Consider the following 21966-nt stretch of genomic DNA (forward strand, 5'->3'; position numbering starts at 1 on the left):
ACAAACTGTATTTTTAGCAGCAGCTTTTCCCACTTTTGGTGTTTTTTGAGTCCATGGCGTTTTTCAGCATGTAATTGGGGTTTGGTGTTTTTTTAGTCATTTTCCCATATGCTTTTCTATAGGAAAAAATCCAGTAAACCCCTTCATATGGATTTGCCCGCATGGGGCGAAAATTGTACGGATTTTCTGCAACAGAATTACAGCATTTACAGTCAAAGTATTGTGGATGGGACGATGAGCAATCCCTTCCACATGCTGCGGAGAAAATCTGCAGTTCAGCTTGAGCAGCCCGGTTGGCTTTAAGGGCGGCTTCGCATGAGTATAACTGCAACTACGCTCACCGCTACGGAGTGTAGCTGCATATGAATGTTTTTGTTTCCTTCTCGAGATGCTCAAACTCTGCGCCGTAGTGCGCGAGTTTGAAAAGAACAGTGAAAAGATAGGCTCTGCGTAGTATTAACTACATGCGGGAAAGATAGGGCAGGTCCTACCCTTCCTCAGTTGTACTATTAATGGGCAAGAATCCCGCTAGTAAAAGCGAAACCATTGAAATCAGTGCTTTTGTTTCACCCAGTTATGCAGCCAGGATCATCATAGCCGCATAGCGGGACCAAAACACGCCCGTGTGAAGACGCCCCAAACCTGTTTATCAGTTCATGCTGCAGCTTTTCACTGTAGATTTCACTCCTTTAAATGAGACGATGCAAACTGCACCAAAATCCGCACCGCCTGTTGTGGATTCACTCTGGATTTTCTGCTGTAGAAGACCCACAATGAACCGGCAACATGTGAGCGAGCCCTACCGCCAAGAAGACCTACAGTGAATCGGCAACATGTGAGCGAGCCCTACGGCCAAGAAGACCCACAGTGAATCGGCAACATGTGAGCGAGCCCTACGGCTAAGAAGACCCACAGTGAATCAGCAACATGTAAGTGAGCCCTACGGCCAAGAAGACCCACAGTGAATCGGCAACATGTGAGCGAGCCCTACGGCCAAGAAGACCCACAGTGAATCGGCAATATGTGAGCGAGCCCTACGGCCAAGAAGAACCACAGTGAATCAACAACATGTGAGCGAGCCCTACGGCCAAGAAGACCCACAGTGAATCGGCAACATGTGAGCGAGCCCTACGGCCAAGAAGACCCACAGTGAATCGGCAACATGTGAGCGAGCCCTACTGCCAAGAAGACCCACAGTGAATCGGCAACATGTGAGCGAGCCCTACGGCCAAGAAGAACCACAGTGAATCAACAACATGTGAGCGAGCCCTACGGCCAAGAAGATGCCACAGTGAATCGGCAATATGTGAGCGAGCCCTACAGCCAAGAAGACCCACAGTGAATCGGCAATATGTGAGCGAGCCCTACGGCCAAGAAGACCCACAGTGAATCGGCAATATGTGAGCGAGCCCTACGGCCAAGAAGACCCACAGTGAGTCAGCAACATGTGAGCGAGCCCTACGGCCAAGAAGACCCACAGTGAATCAGCAACATGTGAGCGAGCCCTACGGCTAAGATGACCCACAGTGAATCAGCAACATGTGAGCGAGCCCTACGGCCAAGAAGACCCACAGTGAGTCAGCAACATGTGAGCGAGCCCTACGGCCAAGAAGACCCACAGTGAGTCAGCAACATGTGAGCGAGCCCTACGGCCAAGAAGATGCCACAGAAAACGCACCTGGGAAAAACCCAGGCAAGAAAAAAAGCCAAATTAAAAGACTTGTAGAAAGACTTTGGGTGTTTTCACACATGCCAGCATATTCCGTGCAGAAAAATCTGCACCAAAATCTAGAGGTGTATACATATGCCTGAAGTATACATATCTGGCCCCTCCATAACTGTCCATAGATGTCTGTCATGTCTTTAATGTGGATGCCCTGTGCCATTGTCTTCTTAGTGATTTATGTGTATTGCACAGCTGCAGCACGCAAGAGGTTAATGTGTGGATATGTCCGGAAAATGTAACAGTTTGTGTGTATCCAATGTTGTCACATGAGCGTGAAAGATATATGTGTTTGCCAGGTGTGCAAATGTGTGGTTGGAGTCTGGAGTCTTTGCCAAGCAGTCAGCTGGTGTAGTCAGCCCGTGAGACTGCAAGTCTTCCTAAGACATCCCTACCTAGGCCTATCCAATATGGAAGAAGTGGAGCGATATGTCCATCTACTGAGAATGGAGAATAGCTCTTTTTATCCCCAGTTGGCATAGAGTTTAGAAGCCACCATGGAAGGATTGAGAGAATACTTTCACAGACAACCAAAAAGTGAGTGCTGGCTGGTAGAGAGAGTAAGAGAAGTAAGATGCCCCGAGTTGCCTCCCTGCCTCCTCACAGATAGAAGTTGTCCTAGAGCCAATCCTCCATTGCAAGGACTGTTGTGTATTATCCCTGTTGGATGTTCCAGTAAAGAAAGGCTTTACCGCCCGTTCCCGGTTCAGTCTATTTAAAGTACAGCCCTGCGTGTGCGGACTGTGTATTGCACCATCGTCGGAGTTCACCGCAGCGGATGGAACGGTGGCGTCACCCGTGACAAATACCAAAGTTTCCATGCAGGAAACTTTTATACAGGTTTATACAGGTAACCAACCACCAGCGTTGCCTGGAGAGGTCAGCCAGGGCCTTGGTAGAGGATCGCACACGTCCATCAGGGGAGGAGATGGTAGTGCCACCGTGACATCCCTAACAGCTACCCCACCATCTCCTCAGCTGCGGGCCCTGCGCCTCGGTCACTGCACATATCTAACATAGATTTTGATGTGGATTTGTAGCAGTTTCACCATTGCAAATCCTCCGAGATTCTGCCTCAAATCCGCATCACGCCCACATGTTAGACATGTTGTAGATATTGTCTGCACGGAATATTCTGGCGTGTGTGAAAACACCCGTTTGTTGTTTCGGCAGTACGGAGAGTAGCTGCGCCTGAACGCGGGATATATCTTCTCTCTCGCAGGCAGTTTAAGCTTCGCACCAGAGCGCAGGAGTTTGAAAAAAGAGGCGGGAAGATAGGTGCCGCCCGATCCTCCTGGCACAATGTATCCCCTACATACGAGGAAGATAGCGGCAGGTCCTATGTTTTCTCGGCTGTAGTCTTCACAGCCCAAAAATCCCAACAGTGGAAAAGAAACCAGTGAATCCTATAGAGATCCGTGGTTTCGTTTTCTTCCCTTATACGACCGTGATTATCATGGTGGACAAACGGGACAAAACAAAATCACTGATCTCAGTGGTTTCGTTTTCACTATCGGCATTCTTGCCTGTTAATTGTACGTCCGAGAAAAGATGGGATTCACGCTGGTTAATACATTGTGTGGGAAGGATCGAGCGGCACCTGTCTCTCCAGGGTTATTTTCAATCTCCTGTGCTCTGGAAAGCCGGCGGAGGAAGTTGCGCCTACGCTCATCTGAATCCACCCTCAGTGAGGGCAAAAACGCGCAACCACGCTCACCGCTACGGAGTGTAGTTGTGCATGAAAAAAACAGCGGGACGGGGGGTCCTGCCCGATCCTTACTGCAGGTACTATTAACGGGCGTGAATACCGCTAATGAACACGAAACCATTGTGAAGAGTCCCTGAACGGAAGAATTGGACATTCCGTATACAAAATGCACCTTTAGTGCAGGAGCTTCCAGGCGAGACATTAATGTGATGGGTTTTTTTTATTTTTTGCATCCAAAGCCTGTAGGCCGCCTTCACACATGCTGCAAATGTGGAAGCGATGCAGCATCTACAGTACAAGCCAACATTTCATAAATGTCCTGGTTCATGCGCTGTGAGCGTATTCCTGCGCGTCCCGTGTGCTTTTGCCCTTAGGTGTATGCTTGGTCACTGCGGATTTGTTGTGACTTTGCGGTGGATTTTCTGCTTCAGGAAGCCTGCAGTAAAGCCGCTCTGTGGAGGCGCCAGAATGACGCAACCGCAGTCTGTTTTTTTGTTACATTTTGATGTTTTTGTGCATTTTTTTAATGCAATTTTACAGGATATTTTAATAATCACAGCGCAAAACTCCGTGTAAACAAAGCGATATATTCACACATAATATTTTGGGTTGTTTACACCTTTTTAACTATTTTATTCTAATTTCTACTGACAAATTGGAAGAAAGTTTCCAAATGGTAACCGAAAATGAAGGTGTACTGAAACCTCATCTGCAGCTTCAATTAACTGTATAAAAACAATGTAATGCGCAGTTTTTTCTGATCACGTGACTTTAATCTGCGGCTGTTGGGCGCAGCACTGCTGCATTATTTAGGACACATGTTGTCACACTTCTGTCCTTGGAGATGTCGTCTTCAGAGAACACCGGTGTTTTCCTGCTCAATGCTTATTGCTACATGAGAAGACTTCCTGCTAAACTCGTTAATTAAATGCAATAAATAGGATTTTTGACACAATTTTCTAAAAATTGCTTAGAGTGAAAAAAATGACGGTAAGAAAACGAAGTGGCAAAAGAATTAAAACAAGTAGAAAATAAGTTTTTAGTCCACTAATTAAAGGGTTGTTGCATCTTATGAAGTGATGGCCTCTCACCGGAATACACCCCCAGAAGAAGCTGTAGTTTTGCTGCAAAACCCGGCATGCGGCTCCATCCCAGCAGATCCGTTACTGATGAGAGTTGTGGTGATTAGATGGACGGTCGTGTCACCGGAGACCCTAAAAGTGGTTCCCCCCCTTGGCCTATAAGAGGCTCTCGGAGGCTTCTTGTGTGTAGTGACCTCTTCTTCCGCTTGTGTAGAGCTTGTTGACCACTAGACGCCTCTACGACGCAGAGAAGAGATTTCCCCCCGTTACCAGAGGGGGGCGCATTATTGGGATGGGAGAAGCTGGATGGTCGTATCCATGAATTGCCCACCATCCAGAGACAGAGGGCGCCATTGTTACACCCCTGTGTCTGTCAGAACCATTTCTGAGCGCTTGGCTGAAGAACATTTGGTCTTATGGCGCCCATTACATGTACGGCCTGAGTTTCATCCCTTTCCGACAACTTCATCTATGGGCTTGATTTTTTTTGCCTTTATGATCGTTGGGGTCTGACCTGTGGGACCCCCATGATCCCAAAGAAGAGGCCGCAGTGCTGTTTTAGCGTTGGGTTCAATTATATATTTTCTCGAAAGAGCGGCGCTCCCGGCTGGACAACAAACTGCTCATTTGCATAGGTCTGTGCTATTTTCTCTGCATAGTGTAATAAAACATTGAGGAGGATGCAGAACTTGTTTAATCTTTAACTCGATGGGAGTTCTGGAGGTCGGACCCCAACAATCATAACGTGATGGAATATTCTAGTAATACACCATCACTTTTTAATGACAGTTTCACACACATGTATTACCGATGCATTCATGAGCCCGTTACATGGACAAGTGAGTTCTGCAGGGGGCACACAGGAGGACACTATCACTGTAGGGGGCACATAGGTGGAGGATTCTATCATTGTGGAGGGGGAACATAGGAGGGCACTATCACTGTGGAGAGCACATAAGAGGACACTCTCATTGTGGGGGATACCGCCAATAACAGTTAATTTGTAAACTGTGCCACCATGCTGAAAGCACATATTTGTGCATCACAGCTACCCAGAAGCCCCACTGTGAGGCATTACCCTCAGATATCCAGATCCAGACTTCACGTAGTAGGAACAAAATTAATTAAAAAAATAATGTCCCATTAATTCATTAACTGGTTAAGGGGTTGGTAAGCGCCAAACTGTATCTTCGGCTGGTGTGCAGGAAGGCCTAGCTGCAATTCTGGTGTGCATGAGGACTTATAGTGGTTCATGAAGATCTGGACTAGTCTCCATGAAGTCACAGAGATGGTCATTAGCACTAACATTCAGTGGTATAATCAGTTCCGTTTATCATGAACGTCTTACCATTCGGACGTTGAGGTTTTGACCAGTTAATATGAAAAGATCCAGGAGAATATGACCGGATGTTCAACGCTCCAATGCCTTCCGGTAGACTCTCCAATGTGGAAGCCTCAGTGATGTCACTCTCTGCACATCCTCCTCCGGAGCAAGCCTGGAAAAAAAGGGCTTCTTGTAATTCAAAGTTTCTATAATAACAAAATAAATTCCATAGAACCATCCCCAAAGGGTTATTGTAAAGAACCTGTCATCGCAGTCTAAGACATCGTATGATCACATGGCCACTTCTCAAAGACAAGTCCACAACATGATAATTCCTCCAAACTGCCTTACAAAAAATAGTGGCATACCAGTTGGGCATTCTGGTCTACACCAATCACTGCTTGGGTCTTATTGTCTTAGGATGCACATGGTCCAGATGTTAGGCAGCACAGGTACATGAAATATGACCCACAAGCCAAACACATTACATCTGTTGCTACTGTTTATCGACCTCCTGCTGGCTCCACAGCTTTCCTGTTGTTTCTTACTGCATCTTCTCAGTCAACCTCTGTAGGTGACCTCTGCCTGGTGTGACCATTTCATCACATTTCCATCCCATTCACTATGTTGCGGAGCTTTGATGGTCACACACAGTCCACATGGCTCTGACGTCACCTCCATCGTATGATTTGGTGCCTCATCGCCCTCTCAATTTGATGTCACATTTTGCTGCCAGTTCTAGTATTGGTTTCGTCTCCATTGGACAACAAGGCCATAGTTCCAGGAGTTTTTTATTTTTAATGTGGCCTCAAATGGCTGCGGAATAAACTGCACCTTCATATTTACTGGGTTGTCTCAACAAAAGTTAAAAGAAAGGAGGTATCCGGAGATTAGCTGGTCACCGCAGTCCGTCTTCTGTAAACCCTAAGAATCAGCAGTTATAGGGCTAGCCACGTGTTGTCCCTAAACTGGACGCTCCAGGGACAAATGCAGTATCACATAAATCGGCAACCATTAAATCCATTAGAGACTTGATACGCCTCTTTACTGGCCTCACTAATGGGCTTTAAACCTGCACAGACATCTCTTTAGGCCGGTGGCTTTGACAGACCACTGACAGCTGGACTCCTGCTATAACAGCCAGTATCTGAGAAACCTCAGATCCCAGCAGTTTAACCCCTTACTTGCCACAATTGATAGCAACTGCAGCATGTAAGCAGATGACAGAGGGTGGGGGATCTTTCTGTCACCAATCAGCACCCAGTAATGCGAAGTACCAACGGGTTCCCATAGCAGCTGACTGCCTGGCAAAGGCCTTCATGTTTGCCATGTAAGTCAGCCTATTAGGTCCTGCCTCTTGTAGATTCTAATGAACGTCATAGGCTTACTAAAAGGCACTACATGAGTAATGCAGTTTACTATCCTAGCAATCAAACAATTGCATCTTAAAGTCCTCCTGAGGGACTAAAAAATAGTGTAAAAAAATCAATAAAGTTTGGCTTAAAGAAAAGAAATCCAGTTTTAAAAAAATATGCCCCCCCCAAAAAAAACATTTTAAATAAATAAAATACCAAAAACATTGTAAAAAAAGAACACATAATAAGTAATACCCTGTTTGTAACGACTCAGACAATGAGAATATATTGCTACTTATGCCGTAAAAATAGTTTAAACAAGTAATGATGGAATCGCTATTCAAAAGTCCCCTATACCCCAGACTGTTACCGATAGAAAGTGAGCCCACAGAGTAACATTACCAGAAAATGTCGGGGCCTTTGGACGGGGCGCCAATTGTTTTACTTTACAAAATGTGTTTGTATTTTGCAAAAGTAGTAAAAAATAAAACAATCTCCATGAACTTGGTGTCCCAGTAATCGTGCCGATCCGGAGGAGAAGATGATCATGTGGTGAACACTGTAAAAACGAAGCCCAAAAACAATGCTGGAATTTCTGGATATTTTTTATACCTCTTCCCCCCAAAATAATATGTAATAAAAGATATACAAGACATTCTATGAACCCCAAAGATCCATAACTCATATTTCATTGAGTTATGGATCTTGCAATGCAACTATGAAAATCACTTGGTCTTAAAGGCACAAAATACGCTGATCTCAAAGGGGTTAAAGAGTGACTACTTTGGTAAAACTTTTCAAAACTTTTGATGTTTCATAGACACATTCTAAAAAGTTTGGATCAGTGGGGCTCCCACTGCTGAAATGAAGGTGCTGCAGTGCTCACTCAAGGCCTGTGCCCCTTCGGCCGCGTTCCTTACTCTTCGGCTGTTTTCGGCAGCGGAAGACGAGCTCATAGATGTTTTCTGTAGGCATCTATGAACCTGTCTTCGAGTGCCAGGAACAGCTGAAGAGTAAGAAATGCAACCAGATACAACCGAAGGGGTTTAGAGTTCAAATGAGCGCTGCACCCCCTTCATTTCAATGATAAGTGGGGGTCTTTATGACATGTCAAAGGTTTTACAAAAGCACAGATATCTTTAAATCATGACTGGGCTGAGCCCACACCAAGTAGGGCATTGTCACAATGGCTAATAAGACAAGGTGCTTAGGATCCACCCTTGGGTCTTGGTGCCTAATATAGGCAGTGCAAAGACAGGATTAGAAGGGGACAGATTAAGGGAGCATGCAGAGGCCCTTTAAGAGAGAGGGCGGGAGCATGCATGAGCCCTATGGGCAGATGCCAGGGTTGCAGAGAAGAACAGAGCAGGGCATGAAGGATGGCGGAGCCCCGGTGACGGGTAAAGTAGAGGAGCGGTGGTGTTGCACTGTGACAACTTCCTAGTATTCCTTTATCTTATGTATTATATCCAGAAAACTCTTTTTGAAGTCACAAAATAAAAAAAAATGGAACATTTCTTGGATTTTGTAAAACTTTAACATTTTATTTTAAGGTTTTTGTACAATTTATTAACTTTCTAATGTAAACTTTTTGTGCCTTTTTTAAACCTTTCACTGCAGCCTTTTCAGACTTGTTTCTACATACTTTGTATTGCATTTCATTTAAGGGCTCTTTTACAGATCTGTCACCTTAACAGCCTCTCCGTCTCATGGCTATACACCCCTCTGTTACCTCGCTGAATCTAGACATGGCTGTGATCTTTAAATGACCCCGCTGCATTTACATTAATAAACGTACACCAGGAGCCATCCAATATATTTTTAGACATAAGGTAAAATGCTGGCTTGATTCATATTAAATGTTACCTTTGCAATCTCTAGATTAGGCACAAAGGATATGCAGATCATCTTCTGCACCGTATTGAATAATTTTTTTTTTTCCTAATTTTTAATTGCCGGCAACATTTTTTACAATTTAATGTTGAAGTAATAATGGAGAATATATTTAGAAAGTCCAAGTGCATACGAGGGCGAGATAAATGTATGCATGCTATCCACATCAATGTAAATTTATTCATAATCAAGGGCGGAATATTTCATATGGTATTCATCAAAACAAATATCCATATATAGAATTCTAAGTTAAGTAAAAAGTCTGAACAAAATAGGTAAACTTGGGCGCATTTGTTAGGCTGATCACAAAAGCCTCGGATTTAAAAAAAATGTAGAAAATAATCAAGAAAAATAGTAAAAAATAGCAATAAAATATTAAAAATAATGAACTTTTTCAAAGCCGGATCCGGCACAGACAGTTTTATATTTTTTGTCAGATGCTAGTGGGCACAGTTGCGCTCACTTTTTTGAGAATTGGGGGGCAAATATTTCAATCTGCCTTCTGCTAATGGAAGAGACAGAGCATTTGTGGTAGATTAGTCAATGTTACAGTTTGCAGCCGTGTAGATGGCCACTTCTGAAGTCTGCCAATCATCTGCTCTCCATAGCTATATCAGGCATCCATTCACAGGAGTGAAGGGTGCCAAAGTCTGGGTCTTTTGGTCCTGTTTACATTTCTATTATAACTTCGTACTGATGCTCTGGTTCCAGACTTTGGCTATTCCTGAGTACGTTCCCATCTCCGCTCCTGACCCTGGCTTGTTATACTGACTATGCTTCCGTTGGCTGCCTGTCCCAGCCTCTGGCCTGTTATACCATATTCAGCCTGTTCTCTGTGACCCAACCACTGGCTTGTTCCTGGTTCTGAAGTTAAGCCACCTTCTCCAATCACACTCCGGTTCAAACCCTCAGGTACCGCGCCTTGAGCTATAGTAGAGTCAGCTGCCACTTCCACAGTAAAGGCTTGGGGACCCTGCAGCAAAGCCCACAAGCCGACTGGTGGAGTTAAAGGGTGAAGACCGGACTACCTCCCGTTTCACCTCTAGATTTGGTCTTAAGCCAAACCAGTTTATGGTACAGAAGATCTACATCTGCTGATCCTGAAAGCCAGCAGCTATAGGACTTGTGCACGGGGTTCTGCAGGGTCACCCAGCCTTCTTTCATTGTTGTACAAGCTGCACCAGACTCCATACACGGACACCTCCATATATCCAGTCTGATTGAGTATTGCAGAAAACACAATTCAGATAGCACACTCCCAATATACGACGTAATGCAGCAGGTACCAAGGAAGGCTGACCACTTCCCATACACAATCACATAAAAGGAATAGTGGAACAGACCACCAGCTCTACTTTACTTAAACTTTTATATGATATTCAATTTCCCTTTGCTTTTATTAGTATCTAAAACAAACACAGCTGTGATATTCACAAAACAAGGTAAACAGTCAACGTTTCTGGTGCACGACCCTTCATCAGGTTGTATATAGTGTTTACTGGACCCAAAACAAATTTTAAAAAGGCCTTAATAGGAAATGTATAGGCATCAACTCCAGCATACTTTTTTGATATATATTTTGGGTCCAGTAACCAGTATTGGACTAATGAAGGGCCGTGTACCTGAAACATTGCCTGTTTACCTTGTCTTGTAATGGAGCATGACAACATCAAACATCCACAAGTAAAAACTCTAGGCCTCCATATGAAATAAAAAACTATGGAATTACATGGATAATGAGATTGTCACAGTTTGAGCTACTGGAACCTCCGATGATCAACCATAGTACTTTATGGTGCCCATTCTAATAAATCAGTGGCCATGTCTAATAAATCAGTGGCCATGTCCCACATGGCTAAACAAGTCTTCTTGAGCAGGACCAACTCTTTCTTAACAGCTTTCCGCTTTCTCTTGTGCAGTCCCTTGAGGTGTCCATGAAGTTCTGGGTCATCATTCTCTATGTCACCAAATAATGGGCTAGACCCTGTCACACAAGGCCCAAGTAACCTGGAGCCAACCTCACTAATTCACTTATATGTTGTAAGTACAATACTTACACCAAGTCTTATGAAATATTTGGTTCCTGGTGTTAATCCCTGAATGGTATAATCTAGGAACAGCTCTGTACTGTTATAGATGGTGGTCCAAGGACTTATGTTGTCCAGAGTCTCTGAAATACATAGCAAGTAACGCTCAAGGATTCCATTGACTATGTCCGGTTCATCCCACCTAAGGAATCACAAAAGTTTATTGTTAGTTTTCTAGTAGTATGATGTTACAAAACTTACTTAGTGGTCAATTTTTGCAGCTGGAAGGTAATAATGCAAAACTACTTATATACCTGTCTGAGAAACGAAACATTGAAATAGAAGGAGCATAAGAATAAAATTGACCCTCAAGTCCAAAATTTTCACCGAGAGGGTGAGCAGTATTACCCCATTGCCCTCCATTTGTGGCATTTTTCTGTGGATCGGCCAGATCCTGGGCCCCTCCTTGATCTTCTAAGATTACCCAGTGCTACTCCCATCTAGTTTTAGGAAAAATTGTAAAGTCACTTTAAGCTTTTGGCCCGCCCATGGACCTCTCTTTCTAGCAAATCTTTTACATATTTGGATACCATCAGAGGTCCCCACTGTCCTCTACTAGGCAGCAGCTATGGTACCATGACAACCAAGCAACACTGGCATGAAAGGAAATACTCTTTATTACAACCACAAACTATAGTAGTACTTGCTATGCTTCTAAGTTGCCAAGGCCACTCCAGGCTTTGCTTGAGGGATAGTAGAAGTCAGTGAAGGTTCTCTTGAATGATGTCATTCAAGTAAATGAAATTTTTTTTGAAAAGGCTGCATTACGTGAGTGAGACCTAAAGCCACCCCCCCCCCCCCCCCGTAGTAGGGGTTCTAATCCTTAGTAAGAACTAGTAAAAGTTATAGATAAACCGACAATAACGAGCGCCGACCAATGCTCGTCTACCAGGCCTTCACACAGACCCATTCAGACCATTAGGGGACACACAATTGTTCATACAATAGTTCGGCCCCCATAAGGATCCCTCACTGTCAGTAACACATCTCTTCATATGGGAAGATGCAATATCAACAATGTCAATTTTTTGTGCCACAGAAATAATGTGATCACCTGACGAACAAGTGTTGGCTGATTTATCTGGTGATCTGCGGCACCTTCGCTGGCCGATGACTGGGCAAAAGAACATTCCTAGGAACATTCTTCCCCAAGCATCGGGCCATGTAAAAAGCCTTTTACACACTAAACAGTCACCAACGTCAAAAGCGCTATGTAGCTTATTAGGCTGGGTAAGGTGGGTTACTTTGTCCTTGACAGCCAGTGCAACTTGAGTGCCGCTCCCACAGTCAGGAGGAAATTGAACGAGAGGTGGTGGCACATGTATGGTGCCATTCCATTCATTTTCAATGGGACTGTTGGGGATATTCAAGTTGTATTCGACTACTTCCGTCAGCCTCATTGAAATGAATAGCGTGGCCCCGTTCATGTGTGACCGCCGCTTTATTGAGTGTGATATCAACAATCAGCCGATGAATGACTAAAAACTCTTATGTTAGCTGATCGCTACTTTTTAAGGCCCTTTTACATGGCCTCATTGCTGGGCATGAACGTTTGACTAATTGATGTGAAAGGTACAATGGTCAGCTGATGGACAAATGAACAGTTGTTTGTTGGCTGATCATTGTTTAGTTATCATAAAAAGTCTTGTTGGTTGGCTGTACATCTCCCCATGTGAACAGGGTGTGAACCCATGTGCAGGCAATTCTCAGCCCATGTAAAGGAAATGTAAACAAGTGCCAATTGACCTACTCTGTCGAGCAATGCTAGCTACATTGGGCCAAGAATCGGGCCATGCAAAAGGACTATTAAGCATAAACATGCTCACTGGTCGGCTGTAGCTCTTCCCATGTGAACAGGGAGATGTACAGTCAGCTCTATGGGAACAAATGATCATAGTAACAGATTGCTTGTCCCCATACCAGCGATTCTTGGCTTTTGTAAAGAGAGTATAAGCAAGTGCCAATTGACATGCTTTGTTGAGTGGCACTGGTTACATCTCAGCCCATGTAAAAAGACCCTTAGCAAAAATGCCAATGCTTGCTGGTTGGCTGTACCTCTCCTATTTGTGCAAGGTTATGTACAGTTGGCTCTATGGGGACAAGTGATCCTAGTGATGATCATTTGTCCCCATATCAATGATTCTCAGCCCATATAAAGGAAATACAATCAAGTCCCAATTGACAAGCTTTGATGACCGCCACTTGTTACATCGGGCTGAGAATCGGCTTGTGTAGAAGAACCCTCAGCCAAAGAAATGAATACATACTGGACATGGATCCTTGTGGAATCCAAGACCCTGAGCACCGGTGGCGCCACATATTTGGGAGGCCTCTGTGCAGTAGTTAAGGTGACCTGGGAACTATTCGTACAACCGGCCACTGTGCATGCAGACAACAGAAACCGGTGTTCAGTGAAGGCCGCCAATCCTGGAAGACAAATGGAGACAAAGAGGTCATGTCATAATAAGAACATAATTACAAACTTCTAAATGAGACGGCATCACCTCTTCACCTCTTCATATTTCATCGCTTCTCATCTTTGGGATTATCGGAGACTTTGCTCCCCTCTACACAATTGTTATCAGTTCTGCCTAGGAGGGGGATGTACAGTACTGCAGATAAGAGATGTTTCTATTTCCTAATGATGATTAGACGTGGAGATAGCGCACTGGATGTGCCAGGAAAACAAAACGTAAAAGGGCCATTAAATGTAAGAACAATGAATAAGTTGTCTGGTTGTGAAAACCCTTTGTCATCCTGTATATACTGCTACTGCCAATTAGCGCATCTCTTGTTTTTGTTACATTTTTTGTTAACCAGACTGATATGCTACTGTTTGTTACTTTAAGAGGGGGAGGAGCGCAGCAAGCTGGTCTGAGGGAGAATGGGAAGTGAGGCAGAGTGTGTGTGAGCAAGGAGGAGGAAGGACGGCAATGCTGCTGGTCCTGGAGCAGGGGATACTCCCCTGAGCAGAGGATACTGCCCAGAGCAGAGGATACCCCCAGAGCAGGGAATACTCCCCGAAACAGAGGATACACCCCTGAGCAGGGGATACTGCCCACAGCAGAGGATACTCCCCGGAGCAGGGGATACTCCCCTGAGCAGAGGATACTCTCCGGAACAGAGAATACACCCCTGAGCAGAGGATACTGCCCAGAGCAGAGGATACTACCCGGAGCAGGGGATACTGCCCACAGCAGAGGATACACCTCAGAGCAGGGGATACTCCCCAGAGCAGTGCTGTGTGAGAGGCTGCAGCCCTGGAAGAGACAGCTAAGCAGTCCATGATCACAGCAGGAGACACAGAGGGGAGTACAACCGTGCAGAGACCTGCTCTGCTGCGCTCCCCTCTCTTCATCATGTTTATCAGCAGAGGAAATATTGACCCAATAAATGCGTAGAGAGAAAGAGATTTACTACAAATAACCCCGGCAAACAGGGCATCGGCAGAATTAACATTTGCCCAACAGGTCTAACTGCATCCCGGTAAACGGGAAGGACTTTGTTTTACACATTTTGGGGCTCTAGTTGTCTGCTTGATAAAACCCGGGAACGGGACTGTAAGATGTATTCTTTGAGAATCCCGATATACGGGAGATTGAAAGACATGTAGCAGCCCGATTCAGCTTGTTTGTTCACACTATTATCTGGCTGATAAAGTTACAAGATTTCTATTGCATGCAGTTTTTTTCCCTTCCAACAGCCAGGTGGAAAGCGGATGGACTCCATTATAGTCAATGGTGTCCTACCGGTGCTGTTCGGTTCTGTCCAGAGAATGAACCATTCGGCCGTGGGGATTCCCCTTTCTTGATACTGATTACAGGTGAGAAACCAAACTTACACATAACCCATTGATATGAATGGATACTGTGCAATGCTTAATTTCCCCTGTGGGGGTGCTGCAAGGTAACTGAGCCCTCACTGCCAGGTTTCCTTACAGTTTGCAGCTGATCACTGGGGGTTACATCATCCTGACTTTCCGCAGCTTTTAGTAACACTTTCCCTGACTGTGCGCTCCCTGGAAATGTTCAAAAGCGGTCTCAGTTAGTATAAGAACTGTCTAAAGTTATACATTAACCCCTTCACGCCCCAGGATGTAAATGTACAACCTGGCAGGGAAGCAGTTTCCACAAATGGACATACATTTACATCCTATGGCTGATGCGGGCTCAGTGTATTATCAGTGTGATCACACCATTGCAGGTTCAAGTCCTCTACAGGGACAAGAAAAAAGACAATAGGAAAAAAAATGTGAAAAAAAGTGAAAAAAACAAAAACGTTCGCACAACTACAACACGACCTACAAAAAACAAGCCCTCATACGGCCATGTTGACAAAAAAATAAAAAAGTTATGTTTTTTGAAAAATTAAGACGAAAATCGCGGCATCTTTTGGTCCAAGATGGGTCATGTCATTAAGGGGTTAAAAAAAGAAGCGTTTGTTCACCTGACATGTCTGTTAGTAAATACTTGCAATCCCATGAATGCGCTATTCTGTACGCGGCGCCGCGGCAGCTGCAATGCAGATCTGGGTCTAATAACAGAGAGATGCGCAGATTTCGGCTGCGAACTTCCATTGCATTTTCTGACACAGATTTTTGCAATGTAAATGCATTGTTGGATGAAACGCAACGAGGGGGATGAGGGGAACAGACAAGGGGAGGCGACGGACCGCGCAGGTCTATCCACTGCAGTGAGCTGCAATACCTCATACACAAGGGGGACGCTGTTTAGGGAGAAAGAAAGATGCTTCTGTTCTGTTCTTGTAAAATGTGTCTAATTAGTGGATTTCAAGCATCTTCTCTGATGAAAACCAAGATCGGATGTTTATGGCTTCAAGGACTTAAGTCTTCCCGTTCTATTTAGGAGTAAACAGAAAAACATTAGTTCTGTAGATGGAAGCTCTCGGTTGGAAAAGTCCAATTATTTACCGTCAGTAAGGGATTACGTGTACGCTGTACGCTGAGCATGTGGCGAAAATGAACAATCATTATTTTATTAAAACAATGGCGTGTACGTAGGCAGATTATCGCACATTACCCACGAAATCCCCACTTTAATATTTAAGTAACAAACATGGAGCTGCAGTAACCTTGAAAAGTCCAAGGAACGGAAACGAGTCGCAAAGTGTCATAAAATGTTGAAATCCAGTAAAAAAAATGAACATTCCACTCCAAAGCAGTTGTATAGAGCATAAAAAACGGGGTGACAACAGCAGAGCAAGAGAGACTGAGGGGTGACAACCACAGAGCAAGAGAGACTGAGGGGTGACAACTTCAGAGCAAGAGAGACTGAGGGGTGACAACCGCAGAGCATGAGAGAGACTGAGGGGTGACAACCACAGAGCAAGAGAGACTGAGGGGTGACAACCGCAGAGCATGAGAGAGACTGAGGGGTGACAACCACAGAGCAAGAGAGACTGAGGGGTGACAACCACAGAGCAAGAGAGACTGAGGGGTGACAACCACAGAGCAAGAGAGACTGAGGGGTGACAACCACAGAGCAAGAGAGACTGAGGGGTGACAACCGCAGAGCATGAGAGAGACTGAGGGGTGACAACTTCAGAGCAAGAGAGACTGAGGGGTGACAACGGCAGAGCATGAGAGAGACTGAGGGCTGACAACAACAGAGCAAGAGAGACAGAGGGGTGACAACGGCAGAGCTAGAGAGACAGAGGGGTGACAACCGCAGAGCAAGAGAGACTGAGGGGTGACAACGGAAGAGATAGAGAGACTGAGGGGTGACAACGGAAGAGATAGAGAGACTGAGGGGTGACAACTTCAGAGCAAGAGAGACTGAGGGGTGACAACGGAAGAGCTAGAGAGACTGAGGGGTGACAACCGCAGAGCATGAGAGAGACTGAGGGGTGACAACTTCAGAGCAAGAGAGACTGAGGGGTGACAACGGAAGAGGTAGAGAGACTGAGGGGTGACAACCACAGAGCAAGAGAGACGGAGGGGTGAAGACGGCAGAGCTAGAGAGGTGGAGGGGTGACAACCACAGAGCATGAGAGACTGAGGGGTGACAACTTCAGAGCAAGAGAGACTGAGGGGTGACAACTGCAGAGCAAGAGAGACTGAGGGGTGACAACCGCAGAGCAAGAGAGACTGAGGGGTGACAACGGCAGAGCAAGAGAGACTGAGGGGTGACAACGGCAGAGCAAGAGAGACTGAGGGGTGACAACGGCAGAGCAAGAGAGACTAAGGGGTGACAACCACAGAGCAAGAGAGACTGAGGGGTGACAACCGTAGAGCTAGAGAGAGACTGAGGGGTGACAACCGCAGAGCAAGAGAGACTGAGGGGTGACAACGGCAGAGCAAGAGAGACTGAGGGGTGACAACGGCAGAGCATGAGAGACTGAGGGGTGACAACGGCAGAGCTAGAGAGAGAGTGAAGGGTGACAACCGCAGAGCAAGAGAGACTGAGGGGTGACAACCACAGAGCAAGAGAGACTGAGGGGTGACAACCGCAGAGCAAGAGAGAGTGAGGGGTGACAACGGCAGAGATAGAGAGACTGAGGGGTGACAACCGCAGAGCTAGAGAGACTGAGGGGTGACAACCGCAGAGCTAGAAAGACTGAGGGGTGAAAATCACAGAGCATGAGAGACTGAGGGGTGACAACGGCAGAGATGGAGACTGAGGGGTGACAACTGCAGAGATGGAGACTGAGGGGTGATAACGGCAGAGCAAGAGAGACTGAGGGGTGACAACGGCAGAGCTAGAGAGACTGAGGGGTGAAAAGCGCAGAGCTAGAGAGAGACTGAGGGGTGACAACGGCAGAGCATGAGAGACTGAGGGGTGACAACGGCAGAGCATGAGAGACTGAGGGGTAACAACCGCAGGACAAGAGAGACTGAGGGGTGACAACCGCAGAGCAAGAGAGACTGAGGGGTGACAACCGCAGAGCTAGAAAGAGACTGAGGGGTGACAACGGCAGAGCTAGAGAGAAACTGAGGGGTGAAAACGGCAGAGCATGAGAGACTGAGGGGTGACAACCGCTCAGCTAGAGAGACTGAGGGGTGACAACCGCAGAGCAATAGAGACTGAGGGGTGACAACCGCAGAGCTAGAGAGAGACTAAGGGGTGACAACGGCAGAGCATGAGAGACTGAGGGGTGACAACTACAGAGCTAGAGAGACTGAGGGGTGACAACCGCAGAGCAAGAGAGACTGAAGGGTGACAACCGCAGAGCAAGAGAGACTGAGGGGTGACAACCGCAGAGCAAGAGAGACTGAGGGGTGACAACCGCTCAGCTAGAGAGACTGAGGGGTGACAACGGCAGAGCAAGAGAGACTGAGGGGTGACAACTTCAGAGTAAGAGAGACTGAGGGGTGACAACGGAAGAGCTAGAGAGACTGAGGGGTGACAACCGCAGAGCAAGAGAGACTGAGGGGTGACAACCACAGAGCTAGAGAGACTGAGGGGTGACAACGGCAGAGCAAGAGAGACTGAGGGGTGACAACCGCAGAGCTAGAAAGAGACTGAGGGGTGACAACGGCAGAGCTAGAGAGAAACTGAGGGGTGAAAACGGCAGAGCATGAGAGACTGAGGGGTGACAACAGCTGGACAAGAGAGACTGAGGGGTGACAACGGCAGAGCTAGAGAGAGACTAAGGGGTGACAACGGCAGAGCATGAGAGACTGAGGGGTGACAACCGCTCAGCTAGAGAGACTGAGGGGTGACAACCGCAGAGCAAGAGAGACTGAGGGGTGACAACTTCAGAGTAAGAGAGACTGAGGGGTGACAACGGAAGAGCTAGAGAGACAGAGGGGTGACTACCGCAGAGCAAGAGAGACTGAGGGGTGACATCTATCAATCTATCCATCTATCCATCTATCTATCTTATATCTATCTATCTATCTATCTATCTATCTCATATCTATCTATCTCATATCTATCTATCTATCTATCTATCTCATATCTATCTATCTATCTATCTCATATCTATCTATCTATCTATCTATCTCATATCTATCTATCTATCTATCTATCTATCTATCTCCTATCTATCTATCTATCTATCTATCTATCTATCCCATATCTATCTATCTATCCATCTATCTATCTCATATCTATCTATCTCCTATCTATCTATCTCATATCTATCTATCTATCTATCTATCCCATATCTATCTATTTATCTATCCATCCATCTCATATCTATCTATCTATCTATCTATCTATCTATCTATCTATCTATCTATCTATCTATCTATCTATCTATCTATGTATCTACCTATCTATCTCCTATCTATCTATCTCATATCTATCTATCTATCTCATATCTATCTATCTATCTATCTATCTATCTATCTATCTCATATCTATCTATCTATCTCCTATCTATCCCATATCTATCTATCCCATATCTATCTATCTATCTATCTCATATCTATCTATCTATCTATCTATCTATCTATCTATCTATCCATCTATCTTTTTATCTCATGACATTTCAGGCATATAATACAGCAGCAATCACCAATAGTAAATTGCAGGGACCCCCGCCCTCGCCGCCCGCCCCCCCCCCCCCCCCCATCTTCTTGGCTTTCCTCCCTCTTCAGTATGTGACATTATGAAGATATTATCCGCTGTGTTGTCTTCGTGGTTGCTGCCTGGGTTATTACAAGGGACACCACCCCTTCACCATTTGCTTGATTACCTTATTTGCATAAAATCAGACACATTCTTATATGGATATTAAAAAAAAATGAAAATGAGCGCGAGTGATATTAAGGATGGCCGGCAGTCGTGTGACAGATGGGGGATGGGTTATATGATGCTGTATGGCAGATTATGGACACTCAGATACAGTCGTGGACGGCCATGAGTGATGCGCTCCCCTGTATTGATCTCTTGCTGTTGTTGAGGGAACGTCATTGATCTCAATTTGCAAAAAAATTATTCAATAAGGAGGAAAATGGCAGAAATGGAGAACATTCACACAACCACTCAGTGAACCTTAAAGAATAAAGAAGCCACTTGTGTCCAACTACCTGCTATATGTACTTACTGTACACTAACAGGGGAAGTCGCGCATCAGCATACCTACAGACTGAGAGGGAGGCAGGGATCCACACACCTACAGACTGAGGGGGAGTCAGGCATCCGCACAACCTGCACAATGAGGGAGAGTCAGGGTCCACACACCTCCAGACTGAAGGGGAGTCAGGGTCCACCCAACTACAGACTGAGGGGCAGTCAGGATCCACATACCTACAGACCGACGTAAAGTCAGGCATCCGCACAACCTGCACAATGAGGGGGTGTCAGGGTCCACACACCTACAGGACTGAGGGGGAGTCAGGGTCCACACAACTACAGACTGAGGGGGAGTCAGGGTCCACCCAACTACAGACTGAGGAGGAGTCAGGGTCCACACAACTACAGACTGAGGAGGAGTCAGGGTCCACACAACTACAGACTGAGGAGGAGTCAGGGTCCACACAACTACAGACTGAGGGGGAGTCAGGGTCCACACAACTACAGACTGAGGAGGAGTCAGGGTCCACACAACTACAGACTGAGGGGGAGTCGGGTGTCCGCACACCTCAAGAATGAGGGGAAGTCAGGCGTCCGCACACTTGCAGAACAAGGGAGAGTCAGGCGTCCACACACCTCCAGAACGAGGGGGGGGGGGGGCGGTGTCTGCACACCTCCAGAATGAGGAGGAGTCAGGTGTCCGCACACCTCTAGTATGAGGAGGAGTCAGGTGTCCGCACACCTCTAGTATGAGGAGGAGTCAGGCATCCGCACAAGTACAGATCGAGGGGGATTCAGGCGTCCACACACCTAGAGACTGAGGAACAATCAGACATCCACATACTTATAGGTGGAAGGGGATTCAGACAGAAAGTGTAGTGGCCCATGCAAGTGTAGTGGCCCAGAACACCTATTCCTGGCCCCTCCATAAATTTCATACATGTCATGTCTTCTGTGTGGATACACTGTGCAAAATGTCTTGTCTACAGTTATGTGTATTGCACAGCTGCAGCAAGCGAAGGGTTAATGTCTGCATGAGACTGGGAGATGTCTGCAAATGTATCAATTTATGTCCTGTCACGTGGTATGTTACATACTATAAGTATGAGTGTCTGACAGCAGGAAAAGATCTTCTGTTCTTCTGGGTTCCCCTGAGAGATTGCCAGCCACATGGGGGTACCTTCAACCCTCATGTGGTGAAGAATGGAAGAAAAAAGAAAGGTTTCTAAGAAGTCCCTGAAGACAGGAGCCAATATGGAGTAAGGACAAAGAGAGAGAGAGAGAGAGAGAGAGAGAGAGAGAGAGAGAGAGAAGTAGAGGAAAGTCGAGACCACCATGTAGAGGTACTTCTAAAAGTGAGTGTCTGTGGAGAGTTTGCCCCTTCCCCTTCCAGGAGTGGTACCATACAAATAACGAGAACGGTATGACCGGCATCATCCTGGGTTCCTCCCTGACCTCCTTCCTCTGTCTTACCTGCACCAGCGTGTTCTTGAATTGTAAAGTGTTAAAAGTTTTACAGCAAAGTTTTGCCAGACCCTGACCGTTCCCAGGGACTGAGGTACTTAAGTACAAAAACGTGTGTGAATTCTCTTTATTGTCGCTGAGGGTCATTCCAGTGAGAAATAGGAATGGTGGTGTCACGTGACAACTAGAGATGCGCGAGCGCGCTCGGATAAGCCAGTTACTCGAGCGAGCCACGCTCTTCTTGAGTAACTGCATTCTTGTCCAAGCGTGCTCGGGTGGGGCGGCGGTGGGGTAGAGAGTGAGAGAGATCTCTCCCTCCCCCCCCCCCTTGCCACCCCCTTCCCACCCA

General features: G+C 46.0%; 1 protein-coding gene across 1 annotated transcript in view; it reads right to left on the minus strand.

Moving 5' to 3' along the window:
* Nucleotides 1–21966, minus strand: part of USH2A (usherin) — a 903954-nt gene that overhangs the window by 413059 nt on the left and 468929 nt on the right. The window contains exons 31-33 of the mRNA XM_066594449.1: nt 13440–13599; nt 11143–11314; nt 5862–6009 (exon numbers count right to left, since the gene is read on the minus strand). Of these exons, the coding sequence (XP_066450546.1) occupies nt 5862–6009; nt 11143–11314; nt 13440–13599 (480 nt within the window). The remainder of the gene's footprint in view (nt 1–5861; nt 6010–11142; nt 11315–13439; nt 13600–21966) is intronic.

The sequence above is a fragment of the Eleutherodactylus coqui genome, chromosome 3, assembly GCF_035609145.1.
Source record: "Eleutherodactylus coqui strain aEleCoq1 chromosome 3, aEleCoq1.hap1, whole genome shotgun sequence".
Lineage (NCBI taxonomy): Eukaryota > Metazoa > Chordata > Amphibia > Anura > Eleutherodactylidae > Eleutherodactylus > Eleutherodactylus coqui.